Source organism: Rhinatrema bivittatum, chromosome 8 (assembly GCF_901001135.1).
Source record: "Rhinatrema bivittatum chromosome 8, aRhiBiv1.1, whole genome shotgun sequence".
Lineage (NCBI taxonomy): Eukaryota > Metazoa > Chordata > Amphibia > Gymnophiona > Rhinatrematidae > Rhinatrema > Rhinatrema bivittatum.
In genome coordinates this window covers 208,578,788-208,589,323 of record NC_042622.1, presented here as the reverse complement: position 1 = coordinate 208,589,323, position 10,536 = coordinate 208,578,788, and the positions used below count along the sequence as shown (strand labels likewise).

General features: G+C 46.4%; 1 protein-coding gene across 1 annotated transcript; it reads left to right on the top strand.

The window, feature by feature from the left end:
* Positions 1–3,380: 3,380 nt before the first annotated feature.
* LOC115098239 (endogenous retrovirus group 3 member 1 Env polyprotein-like) lies at positions 3,381–9,414 on the top strand. Its single transcript, XM_029614711.1, has 2 exons — positions 3,381–3,538; positions 6,602–9,414. Exon 2 carries the CDS (start codon positions 6,700–6,702, stop codon positions 8,929–8,931), a length of 2,232 nt encoding a protein of 743 aa, XP_029470571.1. The 5' UTR covers positions 3,381–3,538; positions 6,602–6,699; the 3' UTR covers positions 8,932–9,414.
* Positions 9,415–10,536: the final 1,122 nt, after the last annotated feature.

Sequence of the window (10,536 nt, the reverse complement as noted above, 5' to 3'; positions counted from 1 at the left end):
TAGCTGGCTTGTTACGGCGGTTACTACCCCAAACCATATAAGCCTGTTACTTCAATTTCTATGCAAATACAGCATAGTTCTCTGCTTCAATGGCAGGGGAGAAGAAAAAACTGATACTACACACATCCAGCAGAGCTCTCTGCTTCAACGGCAGGGGAGAAGAAAAAAGGGTTCGCACTCACAAAGCGGGGAGTAGCTGGCTTGTTACGGCGGTTACTACCCCAAACCAAATGTGCCTGATACTTCACTTTCGATGCATATCCAGCATGGCTCTCTGCTTCAACAGCATGGGAGAAGAATAAACTGATACTTCAAGCATATCCAGCATAGCTCCCTGCTTCAACGGCAGGGGAGAAGAAAAACAACCAATAAGGGCTGTATAACATAGTCTGGGTAAAACAAATAAGCATGGGTGTAGCTTGCTTATTGCAGCGGTTACTACCCCTACTACCCCTAACTTATCAGCTAGATATTCACTTGGATGCAGCTCCATCACTGCTTTCTACATTAATGGTGGGGGTGGAAGGGAAATAGAACCAAGAGCTAAGAGAAACAGATAAGTATGAGAGAAAAAAGTGTGTGAAGCTTGCTGGGCAGACTGGATGGGCCATTTGGTCTTCTTCTGCCGTCATTTCTATGTTTCTATGATGTACACCTCCTATAGCGAAGTGCCCTTCCGCAGCGTGCTCTGCCCAGCGAAGCTTCCGTGAGTCGCGGGATGGGACAGCCCTTGCATCCCAGGTAAGAAGCATCAGGAAGGTCTTTCCTGGAGAGGAGCTCGTTGGGCTAGTTTGTAGGGGTTGCTGGGGGGGCTTCTGTATTTCTTTTCAGCCGCAAGCAGATAGAAGGTGGGAAGAGGGTGTTTTGGATTGTTGGCTGTTTCTGTGACCTTAAGCATGTCTACAAGGAGGAGGAGGATAGCAGGGGTTGGTGGTGGTGTTGGGAAGGGGTTGGGTGAGGGAGGCAATACAAATGCATTGGCCCCTGGCCTCCGGAGACCCTTGCTAGGCCACTGGAACAGCCTGCGAGGCAGCGCATCTATGGTCCTGCGAAGGCTGCTGCTGGCGTATGCAGCCAGCGTGGCCTTGCACTCTTTCCCCAGAAAATCCCCCTCCCTGGCGCTTCTCGCAGCATTCGTTCTTCCGCTCCAGCTGTGGGCAGCAGCCAGTTCAGCTGGGCCAGAGCTACCACCAAGGCGCAGAGTGCTGGCACTACCTGAAGAACGTGGTAGCTGTGGAAGCTTCACAGCCTGCGCAGGAGCCACCACCACAAGCTGAAGCAGGAGTGGTCCAGGGGATCCTCTGACAATTGATTTAGACCGCAGGTAAGGGCAAGAGGGACTCTAGAGGGAGGCAGTGATTTGAGGAGGGGAGGAAAGAAAGTTTTAGAGTTGGTAGAGGATTGGGGGCGGTGGAGATGCTGAGGAGCGGGGTGTGGGGACAGGAAGTTATTGGTGTTGAGCTCTGTGGTGGGGGGAGCTGTTGCTGAGTATTTGGAGGAGGTGGAAAGGGGGGGGTAAACTGGTGCTGTTGGAGAGGAGGAAGGGGTGTGGGGAGAAAAAAAAAGCTGCAGAGCACTTTGAGTGAGGGGAAATAGAAGGGGATCAGGAAATAATGGTGCTGGGCGGAGGGTGGGTGCATGGCAGAGGCGTACCTAGAGAATTTGGCACCTGGGGTGCATATTTCTTTGGCACTCCCCCAATATATCATTTTACAATTTCCTAAACATTGTTAAAATATTTCAAAACAGCAGACACATCAAATAACACCCAATAATTAAAACTAATAAGGATTTAAAAAATCTCCCGCTCTCCATATCTGTCATCCTAAGATAGTTGTAGACTGGGGCCATGCACAAACACACACACAAAATATGCTCCCTCTCTCTCAAACACACTTGTGTGTGTTGTGTGTGTGTATAAGGAGACAGATACACATTTCTTCCATCTCTCTCTCACATATACATGCTTCTTTATCTCTCACACACGCACACACATACACACAGGCATCCTCTCATACACATACCCTCATACACTCGCACACCAACACCCAAGCAGCCTTATACGCGAGAACACCCCCCCCCACACACACACCTTCAAATATATACACCCCCCACAGAGACACATGGACTCCCACACCCCCTCATACGTACATGCATACACCCACCCCGCCGCCACACACACACACTTACACTGGCACTTATCTCACAGGGCCAGGCTCTCCATTCTTCAGCTACCCCCGGCTCCAGGAGCACTGCTGGCAACGCTGGGTCTGTTCTTCCACCGCTGGCTCTCAGCGCACCGGCAAAAATGCTGGGCCTGTTCTTTGCCAGCGCACAGGCTCCAGGAAATGCCGGCAGCACCGCTGGCCTCTGCCACTGCAGCTCCTTGCTTTTGCTGGCGGGGTTTCCCCCTGCCACGTCACTGTTCTGCGCCACCACAGGACCTTTCTGCTGGCGGCAATGGCACCCCTCCCCCTGTTGCCACCCGGGGAGGGCCACTCCATCTCGTGTCCCCCCTCCCACCCCTTAGCCTGCCTCTGGTACGTGGAGTAAGACTGGATTCTGATACTGGGTAGAGGGTGAGAGGAGAGACGAAGGGCAAAGAAATACAGAGGGTGGGAGGGGATGCATATTTGGTTTGTTCAGTGGGGGAGGAGTGTGCTAAAATCAGTTTTTGCACAGGGCGCTGTTTAGCCTAGAGCTAGCTCTGCCTTTGGCCCCAGAGGCAGCACAGGAAGGTCTCAGCTGGAGAGAAGCAGCCACACTGAGCACTTGGGCTGCATTTGTTTGAAACGCATTTCCTAAACCATTTCATTTCGATTTAAATACTACAGGATAGAAAAAAAAACATGAATGTCCGTACATCACAATGGCACCTTTCACTCAGGAGACCCCCAGTTCTGCGCATCGTCCGTGTCAAGGGCACCATTTTGAGGAAGACATGCACCAAAGATGTCATCTCTAGGCCGAGGCCTGGGCCGCTGCGTCAGGAGCTGGTCTCTGCGCGGGGCCCTGGCGATGAGCCTAGAGCCAGCCCTGTCGAGGTGACCCTCCACAGACAGGGTAAATGGGGGCTGGGGTGGTTCCTGGCCCCGGCAACCTTTGTGGGGGTATTGTGGGAGAGATGGGGGGGGGGGGGTGCCTGGGGAGACCCCATTTTGTGTTTTTATTTTTATTTTTTTTACATGTTTATTTCATTTCTGCAAACTACAGAAATGAAAAACAGGCCTGACTGCTTTTCCACCTGGCCGAGCCATCCCTCTGCTGTGCGGGCTCTCCCGTCCTGCCCCTTTTTGACATCATCCAGGGGCGACAGCATAAACTGCACGAAGCGCCGCTGAAGGAGTGCGACAAAGGGGAACGCCCCTTTGTGTGCCTATCGGTGTATCAGCATGCCACCCTTTTTCAAATACAGTTCACACTTCTCCTTAGCTACTTATTACTCTCTCCTAACCGCCGCTGCCACCTCACAAAGATTCTCTTTCTTTTCTCAACCCCAATTCTGAAGAAAAGGAGATTCCCACGATATCCGTACAAGGTAGATATGGGCGCCTCAGTAGTCTGTACTATAAGCCAAAAGCGACTGACTGTAGCTCTTTAACTGCTATTGTACCTACTATTGTTATTTCTGTGGTAGTATTTTTGTTGGGTTTGTGGCATAGGGTGGACTCTTAGTTGAAGTGCAGATGACTCCTCCCACGGGGAGGGGCCCCGTGGGGAACCACAGCAATAGGCTAGACTCAGAGAGCAGACACGTGGAGGTGGAAACTTTATTGTACTGCTGTAGATAGATGGTATGCTGTAGGAAGGAATGGCTCAGACAGTCTCAGATGTAGAAGTCTCATCCCGATATTCAAGGTTGCTAGGGATCCGCGGTGCGGGATAAGCTAAACCTGGTGGGTGGAATTGGAAAACTGGATCATAGAGGTACTCACTGAAGCGTAGTGCAGGAATCTTCCTGGCAGATGGTGAAGATGGGACACGAGGTCCGTGGTACAGGATACTCCTGACTGGTAGGCCCTCGAGGAGCGAGTACCTAAAGTACAGACAATCCTGACAGAGAAGAGACAGACTCCTGAGGAGTGGTTGTCTCAGTTAGTAGAACCCCGAAGGGAAGTTGGAAGCGAGAGGGTCCCGAGCAGCGGGAGCCTAGAGCCAGGGGCGGATTGGCCTATCGGGTCATGTGGTCTCTCGCTGCTACCTGTCCTGGGCCCCCTTCCATCACAGCCGCTGCCTTCCTGAGTACACTGCCCCTGGAATGTAATTGCTCCTCCGATTCCTCCCTAAGGGTACGAGGAAGTGATTTTTTTTTTTAATGGAAAAGACCAATTCAGAAATTTTTTTTAAATAAATTAAAGACATTGCGACTTTCAATATTTTTTCAAAAGTTGGTAATCTTTTCATAACTGTACACATGGGGAAGACATTTCCTGTCTGTTCTGTCTGTTGGGAAACTGCTTTTCTCACCCTGGTCCAGTTAATGCAGGCGCTTTCAGCCTGGGGTTTGAGATTTGGGGGTGGGATGTGGGATCTGCTTTCGGACCCCTATCTGGACCTGCTTAACCTCCCACATGGCGGCTAGATAGACCTCCCGCTGAAGGAGTTCAATTCTATGGACAATCGTTGAATGAGAAACCTGAAATCTTCTGATTAACAACGCCAGCAGTGACACGCATTGAAACGCACGGCCATCTTGAATGTACTAGCATTTGAGACGCAATGGCATGCACTACGTAATTACGCACTTACGTACTGACATTCAGTGAAACGCACTACCATTTTGTAATAATAATTTGTATTGTATTAATACGATTGCTGCTATAAAATGTCTAACACATCACGTCAATTAAATGACGAAAACAATGGTCTGATTATAAGCTACACCTACCTGAAAGAATGTATAAAAGTCCATTCCCCCCGGGGAGTGGCATGCAGTTGTACTGAGCCATTGTCTTAGCTGCATCTTGCTGGCAATAAAAGTCTATCTTCACGGATCAGTTGTCTGGACCTCTTATCTGACTTTTAGAGACGGTTACATTTGGCGAGCCAGCCAGGAGGTGCCGGGGACGCTATATTAGCCCCCCAGTTGGTCCGGTAGTTTGGTGGTGGAGCGATCCCCCAGACTTACCTGGTGAGTGGCCACCGCTGAGTTCAGCGATCAGGTTTCTGAGGGGACCATTCCACAGAAAATCTTCTGAGACCTCTGGGCTGGTGATCCGGGAAGAAGGCTTTCTCCACGATCGACAGAACTTTGCAGGCAAGTATTTTGGGAAAAGAAAAGAAATAAGATAAGAGTAATTTTAAGCCGATCCGTTATCACGAAGGATTGAGGGGGCCTTGATCACGCCCCGCGCAGTAGCTAGTAGGAATTAAGCTCTGAAGACCACAGCAATTTGGGAATAATTTGGGAACAGGTTTCTTGTTGTGTGAAAGAGAGTGAATGGCCTCGCAGTTCTAGGCCGGGCGACCGCATCCTAGTCGGGGCGATTGTGATCCTTTTGTGTCTGGCGGATACGGACCCCTTACCTATCCGCTTGGCCGTGATTCATTAGCAAGACTACTGCAAAAAACGTACTACATTAACCGAATCACTCAATTGACTAAGCATGCAATTAATCAGTGTATTACATGTGCAAAGAACAATCCTCGAAATGGACCTGGTCCTGCCCCTGGACATGTACTTCGAGGAACTATCCCATTTCAAGTTTGTCAAATTGATTTCACTCACATGACTCCTTCAAAAGGATACAAAGCTATGTTAGTAGCAGTCTGTACTTACACTGGATGGATCGAAGCTATACCCACACGGACAGAAACAGCCAAAGAAGTAGTTACTTTACTTCTACATCAGATCTTGCCCAGATATGGGCTGCCAAGACAAATAAATTCTGACAATGGACCAGCTTTCACCAGTGAAGTCACTCAACAATTAAGCAAGGTTTTGGGCCTTAATTGGCATTTGCATTGTGCTTGGAGACCACAAAGCAGTGGAACTGTTGAACGAGCAAATAGAACTTTGAAAAGTCAATTAGCCAAACTATGTCAAGAAACAAAAACCAAATGGCCAGAGATTCTACCATTAGCTCTGTTACACATTCGATACATTCCAAAAATGTCTGGGTTAACACCCTATGAGATGATGTATGCAAGACCACCACCACTTCCATCATTCCCTGAATCACTACAAATCCAAGGAGAAATGTCACTCAGCAAGCAACTAAAAGGATTATATGATACAGTATCAGCAATCCGCAACTATACGTGTGAGACGGAACCACTAATCCTGATTACACCAACTCATCAATTTCAGGTTGAGGACTCTGTATGGGTAAAAGAATGGGACGATTCTGACTGCCTCAAACCTCGATGGAAAGGACCATACACCATACTGCTGACTATGCCAACTGCTGTAAAAGTCTCTGGGTGTCCATCATGGATTCATTGGACCCGAATTAAACCTGCTTCCAACACCTGGCAGGTTTCCAGTACTGGAGAAAACAAATTAAAATTCACTAGAAGTATACCAAGAGCTAGTGCTGAGTAAATGACAAAAGTGAAATACTGAACAATAATAATGTGTTATTTCTTTCCTCCTTTACAGGCATAATAATACATGACCTCCTCACTTTGGAAGTGGGCCATCTGTGCTCTTCTGTTCACCACTCTGAGTATTATATGCCCATCTAACAGTTCCTGGAAATGGTTCATCAGCTCTATCTACATCATCGGGTCTTCTCTACTATGGATCATTTTCATTATCTTCAGAGAGCTCTACAGTTCCTAATTATAATCATATGCACAACAACGAGATCTCTCAACTCTCCATTAAGTCAGAATTGCACTGAATGTATCAAACAAGTACGCACTACAACTCAAGATGGATTTCAGCTTGTTTTCACAATTATACATCAATCTCAACCACCAACATCCTGCACAGTAAAACCTGCTTGCTCCTTAAACACTACTCAAGGATATCAGTCTTTTCATCGATGTATACTGAACAACAAAGTTATTTGTCATTCTCCCTCCACTCCTAAGTACTACAACGTTACACTCACCTCTGGTCTACCAAAGAGTTACATGTCCGACACTATACCAGATGGGAAAGGAATACTATATTACGTTAACTCTACAAAGGTCCTAATGGGAGGACAGTCCAGTGTTACACTTACCTTTGATGCATGTGAAGCAATCGATAAACATCCAAATACAGTCAAATGTGGATCTGATTCATGGAAAGCAGCATATGTCTTCAACAACAAATATCTTTGTCCATACAATCGAGCATACAATCCATCCAGCTGGTTACCATGTGCGGGAGATGATAAGCTCTCTGGATGGAGCTTAGTTTGTGACTATACTGGAGGAGGATACACTGGTTGCCCAGATGTAGGTAGACTGAAGAAAGGCACTGGTAATACTGTCTCTTTAGACTGGCCAATCAGAACTGAAGGATCCTCTTGGCAAGATACATGGGGATTTGAAATCGATGGAACAGGAGGAGATCCTATGACATATATTACAATCACACAACGAAGAGATAAGCCACGCCCTATTATCCATCGAACTACAATAGTGGGTTATCAATCATTCTTCGATGAAGTATCTCATCTTGACGAGGAGCTCAAGAAACATGCTATTTCACATCAAGCAAAGAATATGTTCGTGAACCTGGCCAAGAACATAGCCCTATCCTTGGAAGTCAAAAATTGCTTTGTATGTGGAGGTACAAATATAGGAGAACAATGGCCTTGGGAAGCTAAAGAAATCTTCCAATCTGACCTGAATGCTTTGAATACTACTGTAACATATAACCGGAAAAATAGTCCATATGAATGGGCTCTCCAAACTGATGTTATTGGAAGACAGTGTTTATCACGACAATATTCAAAACTATACACTGTACCAATTGGAAATTCACCATGTACAGGAGTTCTTACAGTTACAATGGACAATCGCACATGGTGGCAGACAGAGAATCTTACTAAGCCTGCTTCTTTCTGGACTGAACCAAGTTTGAATGCAACATGGAATGCAGCTGGAAAACCTTCAACACCATTCATAGCCCCTGATGGATATTACTTTGTATGCGGACGAAGGGCTTATGAACAATTGCCTTCCACTTGGTATGGAACATGTTTCCTAGCAACTATACGCCCTAGCTTTTTCCTCTTACTAGTCACAGCAGGTGAAACTTTAGGTATACCTATATACAGCCCGATGAAACCAAACAAACGACGAAGAAAAAGACAAGATAAAGTTTCTATTGGGGATTGGTCCGATAAAGAATGGCCACCCGAACGTATTGTACAATATTACGGACCAGCGACTTGGGCAGAGGATGGTTCATATGGATATAGAACACCAATCTACATGCTGAATCGTATTATTAGACTTCAGGCAGTACTTGAACTACTTACCAATGACTCAGCAATGGCCCTCAATATTTTGGCCAAACAAAACACAAAACTTATTACTGCTGTATACCAGAATCGATTAGCATTGGACTACCTTCTAGCTCAAGAAGGTGGAGTGTGTGGAAAATTTAATCTTTCTAATTGTTGTTTACAGATCGATGATAAAAGCAAAGTCATCGAAGAAATTACTGATCGTATGGTGCGACTAGCTCATGTTCCTGTGCAGACCTGGTCCGGGGCCTTTGATTGGACTACATCAATGCCCAACTGGATCTCATCCATCCCAGGACTCAAGGAACTTTTCTTTCCTCTGATATTCTTTTTAATTTCTTGTGCTATTTTTCCTTTATGTTTCCCTCTTCTCCTTAGGAACTTGCGTGCCATGATGGAAACGATAGCCGATCGTAGAGCAGCAGCCCACATCATGATCATGAACCAGTACACTTCAGTCTCATCATTTCCCTCATCAGACTCATCAGATTCAGAAGCTGAATATTCTGACACTAACCTTTAATGCATTTAAAGTAACTAACGTACATGGGCCATCATGTTTGTTTGGGTTAAGTCCGGCTACAAAGGGGGGGGGGGGTGCTCCACTAGGGACCCCTCGTCTCAACCCCGGTGAAGTAACCAACGACCAAGCAAATATATTAGGGCCCACAATTTGAGTGAATACTGTTACTAATTATTGTTTGTCTTTTCAGCTACCTCATGGATGAAGGTGATACTTCCACCTTCTAAAGAAGTTGAAGTATCAAAGGGGGGAATGAAGGAGTTCAATTCTATGGACAATCGTTGAATGAGAAACCTGAAATCTTCTGATTAACAACGCCAGCAGTGACACACATTGAAACGCACGGCCATCTTGAATGTACTAGCATTTGAGACGCAATGGCATGCACTACGTAATTACGCACTTACGTACTGACATTCAGTGAAACGCACTACCATTTTGTAATAATAATTTGTATTGTATTAATACGATTGCTGCTATAAAATGTCTAACACATCACGTCAATTAAATGACGAAAACAATGGTCTGATTATAAGCTACACCTACCTGAAAGAATGTATAAAAGTCCATTCCCCCCGGGGAGTGGCATGCAGTTGTACTGAGCCATTGTCTTAGCTGCATCTTGCTGGCAATAAAAGTCTATCTTCACGGATCAGTTGTCTGGACCTCTTATCTGACTTTTAGAGACGGTTACACCGCTGCTACCTGTCCTGGGTCCACCTCCATCACAGCCGCTGCCCTCCTGAGTACACTGCTCCTAAAATGTAATTGCACCTCCCTAAAGAAAAGAGCAAGCGATTTTTTTTTTAATTTGAAAAGACCGATAGCAGCGAGAGGTCAATCTAGCCGCCATGTGGGAGGTTCAGCAACTTTTGAAAAAATATTGAAAGTCGGGCATGTCTTTAATTTATTTAAAAAACATTTCTGAATCGGTCTTTGCCATTTAAAAAAAATCAGTCTTTGCCATTTAAAAAAATAAATTGCTTCCTCGGTCCCTTAGGGAGATGCAATTATATTCTAGGGGCAGTGTACTCAGGAAGGCAGCGGCTGTGATGGAAAAGGGCCCAGGACAGGTAGCAGCGAGAGCTCTTTTGTAGCCTCTATGTGGGAGGTTCAGCAGGTCTGGATAGGGGTCCCAAAGCAGATCCCACAACCCACCCCAAATCTCAACCCCCCTCCTGGGAGAATTGGACGTGCCGACTCTGGACGTCCGGAGGTCGGAGCGTCCAATATTGGGGACGTCCAAAGATGGGACGTCCAACCTGGGGACGTCCAGAGTTGGACGTCCAGAGCTGGGATGTCCAGAGTTGGGGACGTCCAGAGTCGTGCCCTAAATCTCAAACCCCAGGCTGAAAGCGCCTGCATTAACTGGACCTGGGTGAGAACTGCAGATTCCCAGCAGAGAGAACAGACAGGAAATGTCCAACACTTCCCCCATGGGTAAAATTTTGAAAAGATTGCCAACTTTTGAAAAAAAATATTGAAAGTCACAATGTCTTTAGTTTATTTTTTAAAAATTTCTGAATCGGTCTTTTCCATTAAAAAAATTAATCGCTTCCTCGGTCCCTTAGGGAGGAGCAATTACATTCTAGGGGCAGTGTACTC